The 27,228-nt window shown below is 34.5% G+C and overlaps 1 protein-coding gene across 2 annotated transcripts in view; it reads right to left on the reverse strand.

The window, feature by feature from the left end:
- The window catches only part of Mask (multiple ankyrin repeats single KH domain), a 25,566-nt gene extending 173 nt beyond the window's left edge, over positions 1 to 25,393 (reverse strand). Inside the window, exons 1-28 of one of the 2 annotated variants that reach the window (XM_083087658.1) lie at positions 24,886 to 25,393; positions 18,745 to 19,185; positions 16,785 to 16,932; positions 16,349 to 16,629; positions 13,354 to 13,639; positions 12,969 to 13,270; positions 12,622 to 12,837; positions 11,760 to 12,353; positions 11,388 to 11,553; positions 10,715 to 11,304; positions 9,968 to 10,132; positions 9,665 to 9,875; positions 9,172 to 9,588; positions 8,720 to 9,055; positions 8,477 to 8,638; positions 7,684 to 8,049; positions 7,396 to 7,550; positions 7,149 to 7,324; positions 6,934 to 7,066; positions 6,116 to 6,852; positions 5,353 to 5,652; positions 5,021 to 5,215; positions 4,789 to 4,936; positions 4,504 to 4,714; positions 3,584 to 4,428; positions 2,015 to 3,325; positions 1,534 to 1,725; positions 1 to 1,409 (exon numbers count right to left, since the gene is read on the reverse strand). The exon at positions 1 to 1,409 is cut by the window's left edge and continues 173 nt beyond it. In XM_083087658.1, the coding sequence (XP_082943784.1) occupies positions 1,386 to 1,409; positions 1,534 to 1,725; positions 2,015 to 3,325; positions 3,584 to 4,428; positions 4,504 to 4,714; positions 4,789 to 4,936; positions 5,021 to 5,215; positions 5,353 to 5,652; positions 6,116 to 6,852; positions 6,934 to 7,066; positions 7,149 to 7,324; positions 7,396 to 7,550; positions 7,684 to 8,049; positions 8,477 to 8,638; positions 8,720 to 9,055; positions 9,172 to 9,588; positions 9,665 to 9,875; positions 9,968 to 10,132; positions 10,715 to 11,304; positions 11,388 to 11,553; positions 11,760 to 12,353; positions 12,622 to 12,837; positions 12,969 to 13,270; positions 13,354 to 13,639; positions 16,349 to 16,629; positions 16,785 to 16,932; positions 18,745 to 19,185; positions 24,886 to 25,125 (9,348 nt within the window). In that variant the 5' untranslated portion in view covers positions 25,126 to 25,393 and the 3' untranslated portion in view covers positions 1 to 1,385. Of the gene's footprint in view, positions 1,410 to 1,533; positions 1,726 to 2,014; positions 3,326 to 3,583; positions 4,432 to 4,503; positions 4,715 to 4,788; positions 4,937 to 5,020; positions 5,216 to 5,352; positions 5,653 to 6,115; positions 6,853 to 6,933; positions 7,067 to 7,148; positions 7,325 to 7,395; positions 7,551 to 7,683; positions 8,050 to 8,476; positions 8,639 to 8,719; positions 9,056 to 9,171; positions 9,589 to 9,664; positions 9,876 to 9,967; positions 10,133 to 10,714; positions 11,305 to 11,387; positions 11,554 to 11,759; positions 12,354 to 12,621; positions 12,838 to 12,968; positions 13,271 to 13,353; positions 13,640 to 16,348; positions 16,630 to 16,784; positions 16,933 to 18,744; positions 19,186 to 24,885 lie in introns of both variants that reach the window. The other variant, XM_083087657.1, reaches the window with a different exon arrangement.
- Between the last annotated feature and the right edge of the window lie 1,835 nt (positions 25,394 to 27,228).

A 27,228-nucleotide genomic window follows, 5' to 3' on the forward strand; every position in this document is an offset into this window, starting at 1 on the left:
GATCAATAATTGTGCCTATGAAAAAAAAAAAATATATTTATATATATATATATATACCGAGCCGGCTGGACAACTGAACCTCATAATCAATAATATATTGTTCGTCTTCGTTTCGTTCTCCAATTGTTTTGTTGATGTAACACCAACGTATAACCGCTAATGAGGTTTATACAGTTGGGGACATGTCAAACAATGAGCGCGCTCAGCGCGATTAGACACAATCGAGAGTTCAGCGCAAAAAAAAACCACCCTTTTTTCTACTCAGCAGATCTATTCTGAGCACACTTGAAAAAAAAAAACCGATCAGATTCCTCAAAATAATAGTTACGTGTTCAAGCACAGATGCAAAAGTGGAAAGCGAATAATATCGAGTTTTCCGTTTAATTAATTTTTTTTAAACAGTTTTTCGTAAGTTTTCCTTGTATCTCTCTGTTTTTTGCTTATTCTTCAATCTCACTGTGCATAGTAAGTAATTAGAATTGCGAAGCAAATATATGCAATTGTTTCGTACTCGTATATCAGTATATTATTACAGCAAATCTTTTATATGATAACACAGTAATCTCTTTTTAATTATCTGGTATGAAGAACACAGCTATAGAGTTGTCCTTAATATAAATAATTGTATATAATAATTCATAATTTATATCATCGAATCAAAGACTCCGTTTTATAAAAATTCAAATTGATTCTAAATTAAATCCTGAAAGTTAATTATCATTATCGCAAAAGCTGAAGTGATACAGTGTAAAATATGAGAATGTGCGCTTATGAATTTCATTGCGATGAAACTGGCAAATGTTCTATTCAAGATAGTTTGAAATATTTCCATATCCAAATCATTTCAAATAATAAGGAAGAAAATAATCATTATTACTAATATTCAATTATTATTAAGATGTATTCTAATCAATAACTGATAGGAGCATACGACTATCCGCAATTAATATCTCAACCTGAAGGGATCATATGTCAAATTACTGTTATTCGTTTCCATTATGCTAATTTTAAGGATCGTCTATATAGTTATTCGCAAAACGCAACCGCAAAATGATGTATCGTCATGCAATAAGTGAAATAAATTCCAACTTTTTACTGCAAACGCATCGTCTGCGTTCTTTTGCGAATAGAGATGCAATAGACTGGTTTTTATTCTGATTCTTTTTTATACTCTTTGCATTATAATTAAATTAATATATTCTAATAACAGCAGTGAATAATTAAGGACTTCATGTTTTTAGCACGATATGTAATATAAAGAATCTGGGTTTCAATAAGATTATAAATTTATGCGCCTACAAATAATTAAACGAGATTTCAAGTACTATCACTATTACGAATTGCAGAATTTCCATCATCAGGTTTTGTCAATACGATTTGGTTTTTTAATGAGTCCATTTAGTCCACGCCTGAAAATAAACGAAGTTAACATGTGTATACATAATTTCTTGCAACATAGAGCATTATCTTTTGAAGTAAATTTTAAATATAATAAATCAAAGAAATTGTACTGAAGGTAAGAAAAAATCTTACTGGATGTTGCTTGTCTTGCACAGCGTCGGGCATTCCCCATGCTGGTGGATCTATTTTATTCGGTTCGTTTGGAGGGATTTCCGCCAGACCAGGTGCTCCAAATTGTCCTGGCAATAATGCCAAGCCTGGCATAAGTGATAAAGCCGCGGTATTTCCATTAGCCGGATAAGGTTGTTGAGTATCTACATGACCCTATATATGATAAAAAATAACTTACGAGAAATTCTGCAAATTTTAAAGAGTTTAATGTACCGTTTAAAGATACATCGTACATCCATACACAATTTACATCATTGATTTATCGGCTATTGCCGACTGCTTACAATATAAGATTAAAATTATCAAGGAGAGAATTCTTTCCCCGATCCCATTAAAATTCCATGAGAATTTCCTAAATTTTCCAGGTACAAAAGAAATTCCAGGTTTTTCTAGGGAGTAGCCATCATGAATAATCTAATCATGCGAGAGAACTGATCATTACCTGAAAAGTGGATTCCATCATCTGATGAAGCTCAGGATCGACATTGGATATACGTTGATTGTAAGTGGAATTTGATCGGAATATCTGATGCCTGTCGATACCGGGCGCCAAGTTGCAATTAGAAGGCCAACCTAATTTCTCGTTGAGCATCCAACTAATGGTATCAGCATCTCCGCCCGGACCCATGTTTGCGGCCGAGTAATTTTTCCACGTTGCTCTCTCGGTACCGATCGGTCGTGGGACCTTACGGTCCTCGATTTTCAATTGGTTCATCTCCTGGGTGACTTGTGCCGGTGATGAAGGAGATATGGCCGGTGAACCACCGTTCTCCAGACTTGTGATAAGATCCATACTACCACCAGGCTGCCCGCCAATATTAGCCAAGTGATTGGAGAAACTAATCTGACTCATCATAGGCTCCTGATGCGGCGGATAACTGGTATGCGGTGCTGGTGCAAATGGCCAACGTGTCTGAGCTGTCGTTGAAATACCGGTATTCGCCGCCGGTGCCGCACGTGAAGGCGGCTGATACTTTCCCAATGGGAAATTGCCGAGCATTGCCAGATTGTTCGACTGTATCGCGGATGGCGGAGGTGCCGGTACGGTGGCCGTGAACATATTCCCCGGATGCAGTGCCGATCCGGTGGCAGGATTAAACATCGTTACCTGCGATTTATTGTTCAGATGCAACGAACTGGAAAAGTCGGGAGCACGGGGATTCAACCTCGACATGCTGACAGTGGTGTTGATCACAGAAGTGGCTGGTGCGATGGTCTGCGCGAAGCTCTGCATGTGTGGGTGAAATGGCAGCAGGGGATGACCGGCACCGCCCTGATTCTCGTTCGGCACCATCTTCAGCAGGCTAGAATTTGGATGCTCGTAACCACTGGCGTTATTCGCTGTCTTGAACAAGCCAACGTCCAATCCTGGCTGCGACGTAGAGGATGGTATCGTCGTATATACGTGGGTCGTCGGTTGGTGCGTCGTCGCATTCCGCGACGTCAAGTCACCTTGAAAAACCGCTGGCCTATTGTACTGTGCTGCTGCCATGTTTGCTCCCATGTCGATACTTTGCTGGGGTATCACTGGTCTAGCCACCGCTAGACTTCCCGGTGGCTTATTCGGTAACGGATGCTCGTTATAGCTTGTTGAAGATTGAAATTGTGCAGATTGCATGGGATTGTTCTGCACGGAGCACGATACCACGTTACCGATTATATTAGTTGACGAGTTACTCGTGATACCTGACTTGCTGGAAACTGGAGAACACATCGTTGTTCCACGATATCCAGGAGCTTTGGCTGCATCCACCTATTCGATGAAATTCAAAATGTATTTTATTATTTTTAAAGAAACAGTAAATCATAATTTTTAATAAAAAAGAAAAAATGTGTATACAATTACGAGTGTGACTTATAAATGAATAATTAAACACGAATATAATTTACATTGTACAGAATTTTAATTTTTCCATTAACGAGCAATTTTTCCAAGTTTTGCAGATTTTAATTATTTATCTAATCTCACATTTTTCTTTTTAACTAAGAATGAAACTAAATGTTAACATACCTGGGGCGGAGAACTGTCAAACTTAGCCGCAGACGAGCTGGAACCTGTATTTGACGATACACCACCGCCCGCAACAGTCGCGAAATTCATGCCTTTCTGAGTTTCGTTCTCTCTTCCGCCCCACATCGACTGTTGCGTGACTTTGGTGAAAGTATCGTTAAATAAGGAGTACTCGAGAGGTGTGCTACTAGGTAATTGTTGTTGTTGTTGATGTTGTTGTTGCTCTTGCATCATGATTGGCGTTGTGCTACGAACAATTTGTTGCTGTTGTTGCTGTTGCTGCTGCGCTGGCGATGGTGACGGCAATGTTTGCGTTTGCGACGATATAGGTGGTGAGGATGTCATCCGAATGGAACTAGTTGACGTAGACACGATCGAACTTTCCGAGCAGTTTGTCATCGCCACGGTATTTGTAGCTGATGATGAAACCGCGCTCGTTCCAGGCGGGTAATTCGACTTTCCGGGATAGTGAGACGCTATTGCCGGGACAGGTAAAGTAGGCAGTGATCGGCAGTGTTTCGGCGACGTACTGATTATAGACTGCTGTTGCTGCTGGTTGTTGGTTGCATGAACGGTCGCTGCGGCCGACATAACTGTCATGACTTGTGCGCCAGGCTTCTGTTGCTTATTCACAGGTGCAACATGAGTGGATTGCATGACCGTTGTGGAACTATGGGTCGAGGCAGTGATTTCGGACAGCTTCGCCGCAAACGTTTGCGTCGTGCTAGTCGCGACGATCTTCGTCCCTGCTCTACCAGCAGTCATGATTGCACTTGTATATGACATTGTCGTCTTGGTGTTTGACGAAGAAGCCATTTGCGCGGCTACAGCTTGCGCACGCTTCTCTGCTGCGTACATACATTTGTGATAAGACACAGGTTGTTGATAAATGTTATATATCTTTTTCGTATTTAATTTACCTGCGGCTACGAGTCTAGGTGCTGTCGCACGTGGTAAAGAAGTAGAGAAAGCACCAGCAAGCTTAATAGTGGACGATGAGCGAAGAGGAACTAATTGGCTTACAGTAGTAGACACACCTGAAGGATATCCTGGCTTATTAACTTGGTTATTGGTTGTACTGGATGCTAGATTAGATGATTTATTTACAGATCCAACTTTTGTCTTACATGCCTAAAAAAAAAAAAAACTTACTTATTAAATTATTTCACGTGTATAAAGCTTACTGATTTGTCTTATATGTTTACCGCGACTGTGGAAACAGATTTGTCCCACGAAGAAGTTGTTATGACACTGAGCTTTGATTTTGGAAGCATTTGCAATATATCCACGTCAGGATCTTTGATAAGTATTGATATCAATGTATGAGCTTGTTTTGTCGCTTCAGATGATCCCCTGAAAAACAACAGATATGATAATATAGAATGATATTCTTTTTATTTGTATTTGTGTGTGTAAAACGTAATGTTCAATACTTACTTAATTGTGATGATTCTTTCTCCTTGACATTTACTTTGTTTTTCTACTTCGATGTGTGCGCCAGTTGCAACACGAATGGCATTTATATTACTGCCACCTCTACCTATCACTCGACTAATAGCGTTCGGCGGAACCGATACCTTTTTGGAACGGAATGGCGAATTCATAAATCTACCCGAATCATCCGATTGTCCCCTAAAAAATTATGATGCATGTATTAAAGAATATATGTTCATTTATGAAAATAAAATTACTTTCTTTTCGAATTACATGCGAAGTCTGCAAATATCTCTAAGAATTATCTTATTTTCATATCTAAGTATATATCTTACTTTCGTACAACTTCCTTCCATCCTTCTTCGCGCTTTCCGCTTTGCTTGGGACTAGTATTGCTTATCTTGGTTAATGTGTTCAAAGTATCATCGTATTGGTTATAAGATTTTTTTCCTTTGCCAGGAACATAAGTTTCATTGCCAGTCGCTTCGAAATCTTCTCTATCAGCAGGATGCCTAGAGGATTCGAAAACTAATTGACCTTTCAGTTTTCGATCAGAACTGACGGTAGTGGATGTTCTAGTCGTGACTGAAGTTGTAGGTGCAGATACTGCACTGGTAATATTAGTCATAATTCGCCTATAAAAATTATTATAAATACTTAACAAGCTATATATTTACAAAGGATAATTTTTCAAATTTTTCTCTCAACAGAATGTCTATTCGAAACATGTTCAAAAATGTTCTAAAGATTTCTTCATTTTCCAGGTTTATTCAAAATTCATTTTTATTCAAAATACATATTACATATTCTTTTTTTTTGTAAAGAACACTAAATATATAAACGGAGGTAAATATAATGCATAACTAAATGAATTATGCATTAAAATGCACGATTCATTAATTTGACGACTGATTTTTTTCAGATACAAAAGAAATCCCTAAGAATTCCAGATTTTCTATGTTTTTCCAGGAATAAACATCCTATAATATTCAATATTATTTTTTGATAGTTCTGAAAGATTATAAAAAAAAAAAGATTATAAAAAAAATTATAAAAAAAAGAAATTTTAAAAAAATAATAAATAAGAGATTTACTTACTTTTCTGAAGTATTATTTTGGGACTTAGTCGATGTTGCCGTGTTTTGAGATAAATTGTTATTTTGTGTAAGAAGTGCTTTAGGTGAACGCTGCGGGGATGTATTTTTATCATTGTTACTAGGAGTATTATTCTTTTTTTTCTTTTTATCTTTCTTCTTCTCTCTTGCCTTCACATCGTTGCTACTACAACTGCCCTGACTATTTGCATCTATTCCGCTATCACCCTCCTCTCTATCAGGATCTTCTGGACTTCTGTTCATGGGCGACGGCACGCTCTCCATTCTTTCATCGCCGCCCTCGTGTTCACTATCATCCGCTCGATCGCATTCTTCGTCACCCGATTTCTTCCCATTTTCTTCCTTATCCTCGAAAGCTGTCTCGTTCTTTTTATACTCCTCGTGAAGTTTACGTTTCTCTTCTTTCTTCTCAAGCTTCTTCTTTTTTTTTCTTTCTCGTCTTCGCGCGGCGGCTGCCTTCTTCGATTCTTCTCTTGTCTTTTCCATATCGAGCTCCTCTAATAGTATAGTAGCATTTTTGTTCGCCTTAGCAGCTTGCGTCTCTTTAGCCGCTCTTATTACTTTTACGCATTCTTGACACTTCTCTAAAAGTTCCTTGTCGCTAACGGTCGCTATATACCTTGTCATCTCTTGGTCACTCGGGAATTGCGTTACGTGATTCACCATCCACTTGACTACTTTAATGTGACCTTTTCGAAAAGCAGCCATCAGACAGGAAACCTGATCGTACAGAAGGTATTTGTTTAAGATTAGGGAAAAAAAATAAGATTACTCTCTTAATAATCAAATTTGCGTACACACCTTACGATTATCTTGCGAATCGATATCCGCATTTGCATGGTACAACAGGTCTACGACACTAAGATGACCGCCATTTGCAGCTAACCATAACGGGCTGTTTCCTTTTTTATTTTTTACTTCAACTTGAGTCCCTCTAGAAAATAAATTAGTAAATTATTAAGGATATATCCTTATGAAGAATTCAAACACATGGAGTGAATGTATAAAAAAATTACTTCGTTAATAAGAGTTCCACGAAACGGCAGTGACCTTTATCAGCAGCAATAGTTAGGGCAGTATCACGAGACGATGGGACAGGTGTTGCGTTAACATCCGCACCTTTGCTAAGTAACACGCGGCCAACCTCGACGTATCCACCGCTAGCAGCTTCCATTAGCGGTGTTAGACCCGTCTTCATAAAGAGATGAGAAAAAATGATTATAAGAGAATCACATATATAATGTATCATTTTAAATATATTACCTTAGCTCGATGTTCAACATTGGCTTTTCGATCGAGAAGAAGACTAACAACTTCATGTCTTCCTTGGAAGCACGCAAGTGTCAATGCTGTGTTACGATTTGTCTCAATTTGTGCATTAATATCACTGCCCATATCCAACAGTAATTTAACTGCCGCTGTAAAATCAATTATATATTTTATAATCTTTTAATATTAAAAGTATAATATAGAATTGCTTTACACATACACACATATATTAGGGTTATTGATTTATAGATAATTTCTAGCTCTAATTAATCTATTTCTTACCAGTATGTCCATTCATAGCAGCAAGCATAAGTGGAGATATACCCAATTTCGAACCGGTACGAGAATTAATTTCGGCACCATGACTGAGTAGAAGTTTTATTATATTCACATAACCGCCAGATGCTGCGAGGCTCAAAGGTGTATAGTCAGAAACATTGCGATGTTCCTTATTTGCACCACGATTAAGTAGGAGTTCGACTACTTCATATCTGCCTCCGCTACACGCAAGAGATAATGGTGTATCCTTAGTACGTTCAGATTGTGCTTCAATGTCAGCACCATGATTGAGCAGACTATCGACTACTTTCTGGTGACCCGCTGTTGCAGCCAAAATGAGTGGAGTAAATCCTTTCTTATCTCTATGTTCTGCAATAATACTGTGTGTCAGCTTCGTGTCTATTCGTTTCATAAAAAAAACTTGACAAGAGTAAACATGCACTCTCTTTTTCCTCTCTTTTTCTTAATATTACATATTTTCTATATTATAAATTACTAATAATTCTTAATAAAATTCTATATTTATATATCTTTATAAAATATTTTTCTATGTTAAATATTTTTTTATATTAAATCAGAAAAACGATAGATTAAATATTGATTGCCAACAAGAAATATGATAAATTGCGCATCACAATTGTCTATATGTATTGTTATAGTTTTATCACAAATTTGTTTACATGATAAAATCCTCACATTGTTTCTTCAAATATTACAAATCAAGTTGTTCAACTTATGTATAAATAATATACATATTATCATATTCATTGTACATAGATATTGCATTTTCGCTTACCTATATCTGCACCACGACTCACAAGAAGATCAACGAGATCTTCATGCCCTCCAGCACAAGCTAAAGTCAATGCTGTGTCGTGATTGCTGTCAGTTTCTGAATCAACCTCCATACATGAGAATGGAGCAGGTGGAACTTGTTGGTTGGTCGTGTATCCTCCGACTATTGAAACAATATATTGTATGTTTATCAATTGATTGTATCACTAGTTAGAGCAGTATTACAGTATCGTATAGTTCTCACCTGTCGCTGGATCCATTTGAAAATTTTGCGCCGAAAAATTGGAAGTTTGTTGGGCACTGGCAGTTTGTTGTTGCTGGCAAGATTGCTGTTGAGTTAGGAGAGGATATCTGGTCTTTTTACTTTTACCGGATATTGGCGCAGTATACACTTGTTTCTTATCGACAGCGGCAATATTTGAGGAGGTTGTAATAGCAGGTGCTTGAGTTTGAGTAGCGACTTGAACTTGATTAGCACTACAAGTTGTAGATTGTGTATAACTGCTTGACTGATGAGGCGGTATACTATCTATTATTCCCGTTGCTCCACTCACGGCTGGTAATGTTTGTGTAGGAAATGCTGAAATAGTGAGAGAAAATTGAGAGAAATTAAAAATCACTATAGCAAAAATTCAGTAACAGTATTTGTGTTAAGTAATTACTGTACTAATAATTAGTGTACATTGAACTACTTACTTATTTGAGAGGATTGAAGCAATAATTGAGGCTGAAAGGTTTCGCTGCTAATATGTTGCATACATTCGCGGAAATGTATGCTACCCTGGCGAAAACCTTCCTCGAAAGCTCTCAAACGATTTTTCAGCGCTGGATTTTGCAAGGATTGTGTACTCGTTAGTTGTAATCCCGCTGATATGTCTGCCTCTATCTGAACGCCAGCACTAGTCACTTGCAGTGATGGTAATGTAGGTAGAGAGACCGATGGTACTGACAGCACAGGACTAGTGAAATATTCTTGAGATACATGAGGACTTCCACTTTGCTGTACTATTTGAGTTTGCAAAAGTTGCTGCTGTTGTTGCTGCTGCTGTTGTTCTTTGCTGTTATTCGACATATCCAATCTTTTCAACTCAAGTTTTTCTTGATCTTCTATTGCTATATAGAAAAAAGATGAAACAAAATTAATTTTATTAATAAATTTAATTTTCAAATTTAAGAAAAAAATATTTACTATCAACTGCATCATCAAAATTGATGGAGCGAAAAATTTCAAACGCATCATCAATTGGAATATCTGTGCCATCCTCCAATTTCAACATTCTTTCGTTAGTGGAGAATGTTTTAGATTTTTGAGCTCCAGTAAAAAATGCACAAGCGCTTTCTCTGTACTTTCGCATTAATTCAGGATCCATTTGCTCAGGAAGAATTTCTTGAGCCGGTTGCTATGTCAAAAATGTATGTTTTTTTTAGTGTATATTAGATGTTTTTTAATGCAAACCAAAATATTAGCAATTAATAATTTAATAGCACATACCTGGCTATGTAAATGATGATGCGTAGGATGCAAATGCGACATCAGTTGAGTGGGCATCAATATACTACTCGTATTATTACCGATTACATTCGTTTGCTGTTGTGAATGAGGTTGTTGGTGAGATTGTTGTGGTTGCGATTGTGGCTGCTGGGATTGTTGTTGTATCTTATACAAAAATATATATATATATTCATTTGTGAAAATTATCCTATGTGTGAGATCTCTCATTGATATCGTATTGAATGACATCAGAAATGGAAAATTGTTTTTGAGAAAATAAATTATTAAAATTGTTTTTTTTTCATATGTTGTCACTTGCATTTGAGGACAATAGTATAAATTAATAAAATAAAATTCACTTTTTGAAATTTATGGGTTAATAAATGTGTAATTAGAATTTAAATTCAATTTAAAAGTTCAATTCATTGTTACAGGACTGTTTGAACATTTTTGATAGAAACGTAAGATAAATACAGATAAGAATCATATATACATTTATTTATACTATTAATCAAATGCAGAATAACAAAAAAAATTTTGACATATTTTACCATCTACTATCAAATAAATGATAAAAAAATTATATTAAAAAATTTATTTATTTCGATATATGCAAGAAAAAATATCTTTTCATTTGATGTTATAATTCAATATAACTGTAACGAGGAAATAGAAGTTTTGAATCTAGTTAACGCTTAAAAATTTACCGAACTGAAACAAAATATATAGATGGGAGTAAAAATTCACCTGCACTTGATCCAGCTGAAGTTGCAATTGTTGGTTAAGTTGCTGCAATTGTTGAACTTGTTGCACTTGGTAAGAAGGATGCTGTCGTTGCTTCTGTTGATATTGTTGTTGAAGACCGGCCATTATGGTCGCCTGTGTTTGCTGTAATTTCGCCATCCCCATGCCGGACGTGGCTTTTCGTATGTTCTTCCCTTCTTTCTTGGATACAGGTTTGGCTTTTGGACGATCGCTTATAGCGGTATTTTGGCTAACGTCACTGCTTGCGGTAATAGGCGATTGAGAAACTGCTATGATGGTCGGAGAAGTAGAAATGCTCGGTGGACTCGGTGTAGCTGTTGAGGAAGTGGTGATCAGTGGCATAGGAGTAGCGGTCGTAGCAGGCAACGACGCAAGAGACAAAGGAGGCGAAGAAGGAAAAGTATCTGTAGGAAACGTTTCCATTGCATTAGGGGTAACAGACATCTTCGGATAGTGTGCACCTTGCATTCCCATTAATTTACTATCAATGTAAGCACTGCACACTAATGCTGCATCGCCAGTTCCTTGGTACAATGAATTGCCAGTCATACCAGTTGTACTGCAAACTAAACCTTTGGAGCAAAATAATTATGTTGAAAGTATTTGCATGAAAATCTTTAATAATCTTTAATAAATAATAAAGTGAAAAAAGTACCATGAGATGTCGATTGACCCGGTAAATCAATGTTTAGTACGCTTGGTAATAATGCCTCAGTCTCGCTAGGATCTTGTTGTTGTTGTTGAGCTTGATTTACCATGGAATTTCGTGGGCTCGAAAATAAATGTCCTGCACCCTTAATGTGCAATTCTCGCTCTACCCTCTACAGAATAATTATATGATTTAAAAAAAAAAAACAATATATAAGACAAAATATAATAAAGTTGTAAAATGTACAATATTACTTCTTATATTATTTCAAGTATTTTTTTTTCTTTTTTAACTTTATCAATTTAAGAATTCATAAAAATTTTTATATTTCGATAAAGAATTTTATGGAAAGAATACATAATAGTACACAGAACATACTTGTAATTCCTCAAGTATTTGTTGTTTATGAAGAATTTGTTCTTGTCTAGTATTTTTCCGACTCTCGGTGACATTTACTCCTTGTGTCGACGCTGTTGATGTCGGACTGAGACTAATGTTAGGTTCTGACAAACTCGTGAATCCTCCACTGCCTTTATCGAGAATATTAGTATCATCTTTGGTAATAGCGGTCGGTTCTCCTGCAGGTTGCGAACGAACTTGTTGCGCTTCGGCAGAAGTAAGACTCATATCGGGCATCATAGTCACTGATCGATTCTTTCTCAATAATGATTTTTGTGTATTATGTTTGAGTTGTAGATTTTGCGCTTGTTGCTCAGTGGCCTGTTGTTGTTGTTGTTGCTGCTGATGCTGAGGTTGCGTAGATGTTTGCTGAGGGTGAGGTACATGTTGCTGGTGACTTATATGCTGCTGCTGCTGCTGCTGCTGCGGCTGTTGTTGTTGTGGTAATAACATAGGCCCAGAGGCAGCACTATGGGGGGCACTCATCATAATGCTGTGAGGATAATCCAATAAGAGCTGAACAACAGCAGTATGACCACCTTTTGCAGCTTCTATCAGCATGGTAGAGTTATCCTATAATACATTAGATTGCATATTAATGAAACTTATATGTAAAAAAATCTCGAGATACTTTATCAATATTCTACAAAATATATTGAAAAATTAATACATTATTGATGATACATCAATCTTATTGCTATTATAATATTTTAGCATACATTCAAGTATATATATATATAAATATATATATATATATATATATATATATATATATATATATAAAATAGATTAGAAATATATAATTCTTTTTTTTTATTTAAATGTTTCAAATACAACATACCTTCAATTTATGAAATGGATTTGCAGAGTTTGTTAGAAGCGTTTCAACTACTGCAAGGTGACCACCAGCGCATGCCAATGAAAGAGGAGTATGATCATTGTTTGTTGTTTGTCGATTAACATCAGCACGCTTCGTAATAAGGAATTGAACTGTGCATAGATGACCTGCTCTACAAGCCTTCATTAGTGGAGTTCTACCTCCCTCTGATTCATGCTCCTATAATACAAAATAAATTAATATAGATAATTCATACTTTTTGATTTTGTATAGACGAAAAAAAAACAAAATTTAAAAATATATAAAAATAAAAATAATTTGTAAATCCATAATTATATTAAAAAGCATACTAGATCAGCGCCAAATTGCAGTAAAAGATCGGCAACATCAGTGTGACCATTCTCGCAGGCATATGTCAATGCAGTGTCCCCCGTTTGCGTCTGAGCATGAACATCCGCTGCAGATTCCAGTAAATATCGTACAAGATCTATATGTCCTTCCTGCGCAGCCTCCATCAAAGGAGTAGATGCACCTAATTCTATATCCGCCCCCGCCTTAATTAAAAAATCGGCAACTTCCAGGAAACCACCACAACAAGCCAAAGTAAGCGCCGTCTCTTGAGTTTCCTCAGTTTGGGCATTGATGTTTGCACCTTTTTATTAATTTTATATATATTCGATTATCTCTTTTTATTCGATCATTTTTATTTATCGCTTAACAATCTATCTAATGTACCTTGACTCAAAAGTAAAGCGACCATCTCTTCGTGACCTTCACGCGCTGCCTCCATTAACGGTGTGTAACCTTCATCATTAACTTCTTCGATGTTTGCTCCACGCTCGATCAAAAGCATAGCCAAGTCTACATGACCACCACAAGCTGCTAATGTTAATGGTGATTCAAAGCTATCTGTCGGCATATTCACTTGGGCACCTGAATCTAAAAGTAAACGAGCAACTTCCACATGACCATCCATCGAGGCTTCCATGAGAGCTGTATGCATTTCGTCAGTCTTGTGCTCCTGTAAAAAATCGCAAAAGTATTCATATTTATCTTAAATTTAAATAACTATAAGAAATTAGGCTCTGTGTATTAAAACATAAACTTAAATTTAAAGGCCATAAGAGCTAAACGCGGATGATAGTGCGTAAGTTCAACGAGAAAATAAGTTTTTCGTTGAAACTTATTTGTGTGCACAGGGCACAAATTTTCTTGGTACGATACCAAGCAAATTTAAATAATTCTCAATTCGAGAATTTATTTAATTATTATCCCTCTTTCCCCCCTGTAATGTTGTAGGCGAGAAAAATATCGGGCCGAAAGTCGCTGAATCGGGAATCGAACCCGAGTCTTTCGCTTGCCGGGCGACTGCTCTTACCACTGAGCTATTCAGACCCTTCAACTCGATACTTCTCGGTCGCCTACAATTATATATTAAATTGAAGAATAACGCCATCTTCCGCCGGCGTGAATTTTAAATAACTATAAGAAATTAGGCTCTGTGTATTAAAACATAAACTTAAATTTAAAGGCCATAAGAGCTAAACGCGGATGATAGTGCGTAAGTTCAACGAGAAAATAAGTTTTTCGTTGAAACTTATTTGTGTGCACAGGGCACAAATTTTCTTGGTACGATACCAAGCAAATTTAAATTTAAAGTTAAATAAATAATAAATAGAGGAAATAACGGAGGATTACACGAGCTCAGACATATTCTCAAGCTCAGACATAGCAATATATAGTGGAAGTGATATATGATGCATTTTACACATTTTTCAATTAAATAATCGATAAAAAATGGTATTTAGGGACTAGAAAAATATGAAGTACGAGTGGGTGAATCGAAAACTGAATGAAAATCCTTTGCTTTCAGACTCAACTTTTTCAGATATTCTTATTATTATATATAAATTCTTATTATTATATATATTATCTCTATGCTTTTAACACTTTTAATATAGAAATACAATAATATAATTTTAAAAAGATATCCTAATCTTTTATTAGTTGATAGCTAGACTATAGATGTTAGGCAAGCCACAGTCCACAAGACTCTTCTAAAGAATAAAATAATTCCCCACTTTCTGAACAGTCAATGTTTTTGAAAGTGGACAAATAACGTTAAACGAATTTTTCTCGAAACAACTTTGATATAGTTTTTTCGAAATAATTCTCTATAGAGAAGATATATATATATATATATATATATATATATATATATATATATATATATAACTAAATCCATGTAACGCGAGCTAATGCAAGACGAATATATCAGAGTGTTAAATTGGTATCAACCAATCACGCTTTATTATCGAAATGTTAACAATGGTAATTAAAGGGCAATTAATTAAATTTATAAACGTCGTCTTTTCCATTTCTCTTTTGTTTAGGAACTATGAATTATATTTAAAAAATTATGATTAAATTTGAGAAAACAGATTAGTAGAAAAAAAAGTAGTAAAAAAAAAAGAACAGAAAAAATCTAAGATACATTCTAGTTGATGTGTAATAAATGTCATTTGAAAAAAATTTGAAATTGTGGTTTTAATTAATGGTTATGAATGCTTTTCTTTTTCTGAATAGTAAAGAATGTTTATTTGTTTGATTAGGCAATTCTTTTATCTCTATTGCTCAATCAAATGCTTCGAGACATTTGAAAATGTCAAATGAAATGTGCTAAGAAATACATTTTCAATATTTGTATTAAAATTTAAATCCCTAATAAAATGTATCCTTAGAAATATATAGCCAATACATACAATTCTCATTTTGATGTTATGGTCGGAAAAAGTTACAAATTTCTTTTTATAGATTTTGGAACACGGAAAAGTCATGAGGATTATGATTTGTGTTTTCCAAATTCACTGCCAGTACTGGAAATCTATTTCATATTACGTATATAGATTTTTAATGTTGTGAATTTTGCAAGACAATCATAACATATTTTGTCCAACCAATGGAAATACACAAAAACTTTCTATTAATATACAATAAGAAATTTATTCAAATCTTGTAAAGAAAATTTCCTGGTTTTCTAGGAACTAGAACTATTTTATATTTTATTCTTGTTCAAAATTACAGGTAAAGAGAATTCTTTAGGATTTTTTTAGATGCAATTTTGGGCTTTCTCAGAAGTTTTTTTTATTGTGTACATTTTCTAATATTTTTTATTCGTACAAAAAAATATAAAAAAGCCACTTAAGTTTCAAGTGCTATAAATTTGAATCATATCATTAAAAATTACAATGAAAAATATGAATATGAATTATCCATTCTATATTCTGTTAAGACACTGAATATATAAATATAGGTATGTATGTACAATATATTTTAAACACGTTATTTAACTGTCTTGTCAACTGATTACAATATAAGTTCAAAATTATTAAAAAGAAAAATTTTTTTTAAATCCTTGAGTCCCAAATTCCATGAGAATTTCGTGATTTTTTCAAGTATAAAAAAATGCCTAAGAAGCTAGATTTTCCATGTTTTTGCAGTAGATACCCTGATAATTCACACTTGACAACTTGACTTATTGGAAAATTGCCTAAGACTAAAATAAATTATCAGAGAAAATTTTTAAAAAAATTCCTCAATAAAATTCCCTAATTTTCCAAGTGAAAGAATTTTATTCCATGTTTTTCTAGAGAGTAAACACCCTACATAATCATCATTTTCTAAACATGGCTATTTTGTTACATCTGGAAGAAAATCAAACAATAATTACCTGATCTGCTCCAGCTTCTAATAAAAAGCGAACCATTTCTAAATGTCCTTTATAGCAGGCCAACGTTAATGCCGATTCTTTAAATTCATTGGAATGAGTATTAATACCAGCACCATGTTCAAGTAAGATCTTGGCAACTTGAACATGACCAGCACTTGCTGCTTCCATTAAAGGCGTATGACCATTCTCATTATGATCTTCAACATTAGCTCCCGCTTCTAATAAGACACGTACAACTTCTTCATGTCCACCGGCGCATCCATACATGAGAGGTGTATTACCTTCAATTACAAACACAAATATTTTGTAATATTATTCTGAACGAATTTTCCTCGATTAATATTTGGAATAGAAATTTGAAATAAATGAAAAATTAAGCACATAATTTAAAAAAATCATATATAATAAGAAACAAACAGCTACTGCGTAATTTTACCTGAAGTAGACTGAGCATTGACATCTGCTCCATGAGCGATCAACAGACTCACGATATCTACGTGTCCTGCACTGGCGGCTTCCATTAGGGGCGTACAGTCCCCTTTGATACCACGATCTTCTACATTGGCATTCATCGCCAAGAGGACCTATTATAAAGACATGCAATAGATGAATTTTTCATCTATGCAAAACTAATTACAAATAAGTTTTACTTTATAATTGTAAAATTATAATACTAACTTCATGTTAATGATTAATATAATAAATATTGGATAAACAAGGAAAAAAGATTGTAAAATCTAACATTAATACTTTATGATAGCATACAAATAGTGAATCTTTCTAGAAGGATTTGTTCAAGTACCTAATTTCTTGTTATACTTGTATTATAAAACAAAAAAGTTGTATAAATTCTTTTATTGCAAAATATGTCAAGATAAATTAGTTTTTTCAGAACTCATGTTTCATGATGATAAATTGGAAAAATATATCGAAAATTCAAGATTTATGGATAAATAATTGTAAATTTTAAATATAAAATCCATTTTTATTATTTATTTATCCATTATTATTATAGGATACATGCAGATTGATATATTTATAGAGGCATTCATTAATAGAGTAATATATCAAGAGATAAAAGTTTTTAGTACATTTTATCAATCTGTATTATCCAAATGTAAATATATATAGTAGCATATAAAAAAACAATTTATTTCGGTATATTTCAAAAAAACTCTCACGCTTGAAGTCATAATATAGCTGCAATGAGGAAATAGTGCCTTAATTAAAGTAATTAAAAAGTTTTAGCTAATTAAAATTCATTTATGAGTTTTATACTCCCACAAAACTAAACTATATTTACTTTTAAAATAATAAAGAGAATAAAAAGTTATAAATTATACATTAATATATTATATATTAATATTGTATAATAAATTATACAAGGTGTCTATTCAAATTTTGCAAAAATATTTCTTGCTTTTCCAGATATTTTTCCAGACATTTCAACTAAAAAGAAATATTTTAAAGATTTTTTGATGCAACTTTATAAAATAAAATTTTGATGTATGTTTCCTGATGCTTTTCACTCATACAAAAGAAAAACATTGCTATATAGAGCCATTTTAAGTGTCAAGTGTTAAATTTGCAAATGTATTTAAAAAAAAAATGGTATAGATCACTTGCATAAAATTTTAATTTTTTTACTACTAAAAATAAAACAGAATATATACTGTATATTCAATCTTTTGGAAGCAGATACGCTGTAGATGTATCATTATTAAACAATTATTAAGATATTCTTATTCTCTTATTATAATTATTAAGATATTCTTACAATTATTAAGATATTATCCAGACATTCTTACAATATCTGAATGACTGTAACAAGTAATGCATGCATATGTGAAATAAGACAATTTAAAGCTATAATAAGATAATAAATTTGATATTATTTATTTCCTTACTGATTTTTTTGTGGTAATATGAGGATTATGATGCTAATATAATATAGCTACTCAAATTAACTATTAATGTGAATTATATGATCAACTTGCCAAATAAAAAATATATGTACATACTATATATATATATATATATATATATATATATATATATATATAGTACACACACACACACACACATATATATATATATATATATACACACACTATGGAAAAATACTATGGCATATGTAATTTTGATCAAAAGAAAAAATAATTTACACAAAACAGATTTCACAATTTATCTACTTTTATTTATCACGCACTATAAGAAAAATATTAAACGTGTCCCAAAGATTATATCTCTCCATAATATATAACAGTGCTCCATAATATATGACCATGCACTTGAATAAAATATCCTTCGAAATGTCATTTCATGCAATTCAATAAGGATTGACGTGGGGAATTTTTTCTTTTAAAAGGAAGAACATGCTTATTTCTGACTCAAACCTGAGCAAGTTCGTAGTAACCAGCTGAGCAAGCTAAGGAGAGCAAACTTTCTCCCTCCTCAGTAGTTTCATGAACGCTCCGGCCCTCTGTCAATAATTTCCGAACGGTACCAACGTCTCCGTCGGTGCAAGCCTCGACGAGAGAGCGTTTTTCGTTCGGCGTACGTGGATTGTCACTACGCATACGTGTTAATGCGGCCGCAGCCTCGTCCAATGCACAAGAAACACTAGATGTTAAACGACGAAGCACCTCGTGGTCGGCCAAGTGCTTCCCATCACCCGATGATAATTTTCCGATACCAGCTGCCTCAAGGAGTGCCTCGAGACGCGCTTGAGTTTCAGGATCCACAGAACGCTCAGGATCCTCAGGAGTCAATAAAAATTTCGAGGATTCAGGATGATCTTCGTCCAATTCAACTTGATCAATCGCAAAACACTCCACCTAAAATTGAAATATTGGTAAAATACATATTAAACAATACACATATACCGATGCAACAAACAAAGTTAATTATATATAATTATACATATAAAATTATATATAATTATATACAATTAATCATATCATTTTATACTTTATATTTATTTATATCGATCTCTCGTCACGAGAGTCTTGGACACATCTCGCAGTTTATTATATTATAATCGCCGAACAAAGGGACGTGTAAAATCGCATAAAATGGACGTCGATTCCCAAAAATTGATCGCTACTCAACAGATTAATCGAGAAATGCAAAAACACCCCCGCAAAAGGCATTCTCATTCTTTCTGCCCCACACACACATACACGCACACACACTCGGTAGACAGGATATTCGGTATCCGAAGTATAATTTCGCGTGTTGTAGGCAAATGGCTAAGGCCGCGGGACGTCAAGTGACGTTTCAACATTTTGACAGTTGACAAGTGCGCGCGTGAACGGTATCTTTCCCGGAGAAGCCGATCGCGACACCGATACCACTTCCACGACGGGGATTCTGCGTACACTCCACCGCATACCTGCGCATCGTACACCCGTTTGTTTGCCCTCTCCTCGCCCCTCGTCGCGCGATATAATCGGCCGAAGCAGCGCGAGAAGGACGAGCGACATTCGCGTTGACGGGGGACGTAGACGATCGTCGGGGATCGAAATTAGGATCGCTTCCACGTCATTGATGCACGGGGAACGCAAGTATGCACGCACGAACAGGGCAACCTCCGTGCGAACGCCGTTGATAGGATACGAAGGAATAATATGGTGGCTCTGCTATCCGCGATTGCCTCCACGAGTACATCGACTAGCAGCAGCACACGCACGAACGCACACGGGCGAACCGATGCACGCACACATACACGCTATAATATACATGTACGATACGTCGCGAGACGATGTATGCAGACATACGTACACAATGTGCCACGAAATACACACAAAGTGGCAAGCGGAGAGACTGGTATACACGAGCGATTTAACTAATGAGTTTTGACAGATTGACTCGCGTCAAGGCAGATACGGGGGGGCTAATCGACATCTCGCGACTCGCGGATACTCGCGAGAGCACGATGTATTACGAGAAATCCGCTAGATAGCGCACCAATTGAGATGTGAACAAACGCAAGAGGCATGCTCGCGACTCACACGGTATCTTATGTATATACGTCGTTCCCCACATGCATCATGTGTATATATCGTGACAGTAGTGTGCGAGATAGGGTGTCTACTCAAATATCGTGGAAAAAAGTATTCTAAATCTTCCAGATATTTTTCTTCAAAATTCCAAATAAAGGGAATATTCTAAAGAATATTTTGAAATTTTCTAGTTTTTTTTTTTATTACGCTTTTCGAGGGAAAAATATAGAGCCGCTCAAATTTCAAGTGCTAGATTTGCAAATATACTGAAAAAAAAACTGAACAGCTTTCGTAAGATAAGCATTTTTCATTTACATAAAATTTTTAGCTCTTTATTACTATATTTTAAACATAATTTTCACTCTCTTTCTCTCTCACTTGCCTTGCCAATTGTTTACAAAATGAGAGTAAAAAAGAGAATTTTCTAAGAAACTTCTTGTGAATCCTAATAAACTTCGAGACTTCTGATTTTTTTTCAGGTACAAAAGAAATCTCCAAGAATTTCAGATTTTTTTTTTTTTCTGGAAATAGACCCTCTGATATTTTTTTTAAATTCCCCGAGTCCCAATAAACTTCTATAAGAATTGCCTGATTTTTGTACAAAAAAAATCCATGAAAATTCTAGATTTCCAATATTTGTGCAGAGAATACACATTCTGATTTTTAAAAAAATTCTTCGAATCCTAACAAAATTCTCCTATTTTTTTATAAAAGAAATCCTGAGAATTCTAGGTTTTCCACTTTTCTTCAAAAGGTAGACCTGATTTTTTTCTATAAAATTCCATGAGAATTCTCCATTTTTCTAGACACAAAAGAAAGCCTGAGAGTTCTAGTTTTCCCAAGGAGTACTCTAATTTTTTAAAAAATTCCACGAAAATATTTCTCTAGCTGCAAAATTTACGATTTTTCCGAAAGTACACACTACGTATATGATAGCAGGAATATATAAGTGTACACTCATCACGCATATAATGCGTGTGTGTTAAATGTGTATACATGTGTGGCACGATAGTTAAATATATTTGTATACGGCTTCCTGCGTGGCTACGCGCGCGTTTCGTACACGTGTGCGCACGCGCGTGCTTATGCGGGGCATACTAGTTTAGAAGCGACTATGTACTTTAACCAGTGCCTCTATGCACGTACATACACAGACACTCGTACTTATTATATACGCTATATTCATTCTTCCCTTCTCTTTCACCTTCGTACTCGCTCAGTCGCTGTCTCGCTCTCTCTTTCTCTCTCCTTCCCGCTCCTCCTCCTCCCCCACTCTCCTCTCTTTTTCTCTTTCTCTCGTGGAACACGCAGAGATGCTAAGAAGAATGGGAATGGCATTCGAATACTGCACCTTGGTGGTCGCGTCCCGATGCTCTCTCTCATAGACATCAGGATCAAGTTGTAGCGAGATACGTACGTTGATAATTTAGAAAAAAAAAAGAAAGAAAGAGGGAAAAATTACGAGAGAGAAGAGAGACGGAAGAGAGAACAATGAAAATTGTGCGAGCGACGATTCAAAATGAGAGATCCCTCGATCTGACGTTTCAATATCGATGACTGTTTCCACAGCGGACAAATTATTAACGCACATACATATATTCCAATTACATAACTCTTCTTTCCCAACGAGTAAATTTTCCGCTGACGTTCCTCCTTTCTTTTCTTCGTCCCTTCGTTATACGAGAGTAGCCATCTAACTCTAAAGCCGCCAGCAAAGCGAAGACATTTGGTAGCTGACTCAACATCGAGCAACAGATAAACTCTCTGTAAACTTGAAGAGGGAAGGCACATCCCAATATCTTGACGCGATAGCAAATCCTTAAAGCTAACATCGATTAACGATAATATCGTTAGAGTTCTCTTCCTGTTGACAAATTTAATTCCATAAGATTAATCTGCTGCATTTTTAGATTATAATACGCGGTCTTCTAAATATTTATACATCCCTTTAATCTGTTTAATTAATTATTCTTTTTTATTAGATAATATTAAATAAATTGTGCTTCAACAATATGATCAAATCCAACTCTATATGAAGTCAAATTAAATTATCCTGATTTAGCAATTTCTTTTTTTATGCATGATCTTAAGAAAATGTACAATTTTTTCTCTCTATTCATTCATATATAATTTCAAAAATATCTGAAAAATTGCAAAAATATTATATTTAAAAAGACACAGATATTAGTATTAAAAAGAAAAAAGAAATCATATTTTTTTTACTCGTCAATAGTGCTTTAAATTTGTTCGCTTTATACGTTAAAGCATTTAACGGTGTTTGCAATATTTTCTATTTTTATAGATTATAATTATTTCTAAAATAAAAATTTCTAAAATATAGATAAAAAAATTAAATAGGATTAAACAATCTTATTGTTAATATGATCAGATGAATTAATATAATTTAAATAAAATAAATTAATAACATTTTTTAATGTTATAACTCTAATTAAGTATATCACATAGAGAGATTGGCTTTGATTGTTGAAATAAATCATTTTAGATCTCGAATTTTTAATCCCTTCTTCTAGATTATGTTCACAATATACATAGAAAAAAATTTAGCCACAATGTTTGATCACGCAAATCTTAATAGATTAGACTAATAATAACTTAACAGTTTTGTTGCATTTTCGTTTTAGATTAGACTAATAACTTAATAGTTTTGTTGCATTTTCGAAAATGACTGATTTAATTCCCGCTTTCAAACAATTATATTTAATTTTCAATTGTTATGTTTCAAGCTTACTATGAATTAAAGTTTACCTTATAAAAAAGCGAAAAAGGCTACACACTGTTTTATATGCATGTGAAAATTCTCTTTCTCTTTGTAGATATATTATATATTAAATATTTGTCTAAACACATTCAAATCTTGTCAAAAAAAATTCCCCAATCTCCCAAATTTTTGTTCAAAATTCCAAGTAAAGAGAATATTTAAGGATATTTGATGTATTTTATATAAAATAAGATTTTTCATTGCATGCGCGTTTTCCAATGTTTTTCATTCATATGACGGAAAAACACAGATTATTTACATTTCAAATACTAGATTTACAAATGTACTGACAAAATTGAATAATTTTCATAAAATAAAAATTTTTCACTTGCATAACATTTTCATTTCTTTGTCACTAAAAATTAAAATGAAGAATATGTACTACATATTCAATATTTTAAGACATTAAATATATAAACAGAGACAGATATATATTTATAATATATTTTAAATACCTAATTCACTATTTCGGTTATTAGAGGATTGTCAACTGCCTTACAATAAAAAGCAAAATCATCAAAGAGAGAATTACCTGATTTTTTTTTGATAAAAAAAAATCCTAAAAAATTCAGTTTTCCAGAGTAGACATCCTATAAAAACAAGATTATCGAAGAATCTTTTTAAAAATTTCTCGAGATCCATTAAAATTTCATTCCTCTGATTTCTCTTGACACAAAAAAACTTGAAGAATCTCAGGCTTTCCACATTTTCCCAGAGAGTAGACACCCTAAAACTACCAAAGAAATAAAAAATGTTTCGAGCCCTATTAAAATTTCATGAGAACTCTAATTTTTCCAAGTCCAAAAAATCCCTCGAGATGTTAAGACTCTTTTCCTTTTTCCAGTGAGCGAACACTGTATTAGTTGGAAAATTCTTCCCATTATTATCAGTATCTTACGGCGATATTGCACGTTTAGCGGAAACCCATCGTCTCGACTACGACACAGGACACGGGCTCGTCATCTCGTAGTTTTTCTCATCTCGACGAGTCCGTTCCTTCACACGTATACATACGTATATATGTACATTGCACACGTACCATGCACCCGAGTGTAAATGTACATATGCACGGAATTCGTACAAATACGTACCTAGAGATACACGGTCGTATGCGTGTGTGTTCATGCATGTAATACGCGCCTGTAGATCGTATAACGTGCGGATCATTACAATCGATTCAACGTAACAGGAGCGTACACTACGTAAGTCGTCGATATTATCGATACACAATAATATACTCTCTCTATAAGAAACAGAGAGAGAGAGAGAGAGAAGGGGGAGGCGAGGAGGGAGAGGGGCAGGGGAGGATCGAGAGAGAAAATTACACCAAGCTCTCCAACATGTGTGAAGCTTGGAAAGAAGCTAAAACCAATTGAAAATTCCAAGCTTCGACGTGCGTATCGCGGTATATTTGCCCCGACAATGACACGAAGATGATGATGTCGATTTCGAGACGTCGAACGAGAGGTGACGTTAGCGTAGAGACGACAAGGACCTGCGTAAAATCAGACTGGCAGAAGGCTATTCGTACGAGTGACATTCACGAGAGATACATACTTACGTACCTACGTTCTACGTATGGACAAACATTTCTCTCTTTTTCTCGATCCTTCTCATACCCTCTCTTCCCATCCGTCATTCTCTCTCTCGCTCCGCCTCTCTCTCTCTCTCTCTCTCTCTCTCTCTTTCGCATCCTGCTTACGAATATAGCGCATACGGATCGTCTTATCACTCTGAGAATCTCGTTGCTTTACCTCGGAAACGCTGTCCTCCTCGCTTTCCGACGAGTCAGTCATAAAACGTGGTTGCAGCTCGGAGAAGGTCTCGGTCTCCGACTTCGTGGGGCTCGAATTCGACGATTGGGGAGTCGACGATATCTTCCCAGTCTCGTAGCGAACGCCCGTTGCCGCTGCCGCTGCTGCCGTTGCCGCCGCAGACTGCTTTTCGTGGCTTTTCTGGCTATCCGAGGTCGTTCCCTGTACTACATTCTGCATCTTTACTCTCCAGATAAATCATATGATTAAACACAGTTACTGCCGCTACTATCGGTGATAACGCATTAACGCGCGGTCGAAGCCACACCACACCGTGCACTCGCCCCTCGTTGTTTTTCCTCCCTTTTTCCCCTTCACGATTTTGTGCGCGCGCGACAATAAATCCCGATCAACGACGAACACGATCGTCGTCATTCACGTAAGCTGGTAACCGCCATTTTCACTATGGCCGACACGAGAGGAGTCCCGAAAACTATTTCTCTCTCTTCGCACGCAACGGTTGAGCCTCTAACGATTCTCGCGATCTCCGCGATATTTCGCGAATCGCAGCGTCACCTCGCGTGGCGCGAAACTTCAAGCGACGAATGAGCGCGTTCGCCTCGGGCGTTGATCCTTCCCGAACATTTATTTGGAAATTTCAAAAATCGAGAACTTTTTTTTATTACTTTCTTATTTTTAAAACGTATTCTTATAATTTTAAAACGTATGTTGTAATTAAAAATGTATCAAATTAATGATAATAAGTATGTGTTCGATTTAAGTATATATATTAATTTTACTTTTTGAGATATTAGATTTTATTATAGATGACAATTTGAGAACTAGAAGATTATTATTTGTATAAATAATAATATTAATATATTAATAATAATGATAAAGGAGTTTGTTTAAATAATAATAAGCTTATTTTTTCTAATAATAAAGTTATTTGAGGGAAAAATTTTGAAATATACAGTATGTCCAATTTTGTAAGTGTATATATTCAGTTTTATTTTTTTAAATAATAGATTAATAAATTTAATAATAGATTTTATTATAAATAAAAAATTATAGATGAATAATAAATTGTTATTCTTTTCAATCATAATAATAATAATAGAGATTATTTTATTTTTTCATGACTGACAAATATCTCAAACGATTATTGAAAATTTTACTTTATTGCACATTGTCGAATTTGTCATAAAATACCTTACAAAACACACTATAATAAAATGGATGTATTATTTTGTTAAAAATAATAAAACTGTCAAATGGGAATTTAAAAAAATAATTTGATATTTTCGTTTGAATCTATATTATTATTATAACTATATTATTAAAAAAACTGATTTATTTATTTAAAACAAACTCACTTTATATACTTTATAGAGAAAAGTATAATTATATTTTTTAATTCTTTAATTTTATTATTTCCATTGTGAAGATAAAAGATATTTTGCTTTTTGCATAAAAGATAATGTATAAATTTAAAAAAAACCAACTATATCTATAAATCCATTAAATATTTTTCTTACATATATTATTGGGTATAATTTTGTCACAATTGAATCTGATTGCTCCTTTTCTTACATGCACAATAAACATTCTCCTTTATTAAAAAAAAAATAAAAATATATATAGAATGTCTGATAATAGTTGCCTCATCCGTCATGTGCTGATAGAGCGACTAAATCGAATAAAAAAAGTCTCGTATCATTTTGCGATTTCCACAATAATTAACTAGATATTAATTTATAAAGATTAGCCAATCCGCGCGACAAAAAAGTCCCATTTTAACATGATGACACGTGGCGAAATGGTAGGGGGAACGCTCTTCAAAACACAATGGCGACGCGTAACGATGAAACTCTGCGGTGAAGCAATAAGAGGCGTAGCTAGATTACAGGACGTACGCGATAGGCGTGCCATCGACATAAAGCATGCGCTATTCATATGTAAAATGGTCGTTAAAAAAAGAAGGATAATGAAGACTAATCCTGTCGCTTTCAACGCTTAGAAAGAAAGAAAAATGGCCGTTTTCATGCTCTATCTCTTTCAATTTTTCCGATTATATTTAATATATTGTTTATATACGGATACCGCTTTATGTCGATAGGCGTGCCAGAGTAGCCAGAGACGAGTGTTGTATGGCAACAAGAAGACAAGAGTTGATGTATCTGTTCAGTTTACCCGCTCACAAACATTAGCATAATTTTTATAACACCCTATATACTCGAAATATATTAGATATGAATAGAAATATGTTAATTATTTAATAAAATTTATATGAAACATTTTTACACATATATATACTAAAACCTTATAAATAGGTAAATCTTA

This window comes from Camponotus vicinus, unplaced genomic scaffold (genome assembly GCF_025532165.1).
Source record: "Camponotus vicinus isolate PSW18456_S1 unplaced genomic scaffold, iyCamVici1.0 SCAF_13, whole genome shotgun sequence".
Taxonomy (NCBI): domain Eukaryota; kingdom Metazoa; phylum Arthropoda; class Insecta; order Hymenoptera; family Formicidae; genus Camponotus; species Camponotus vicinus.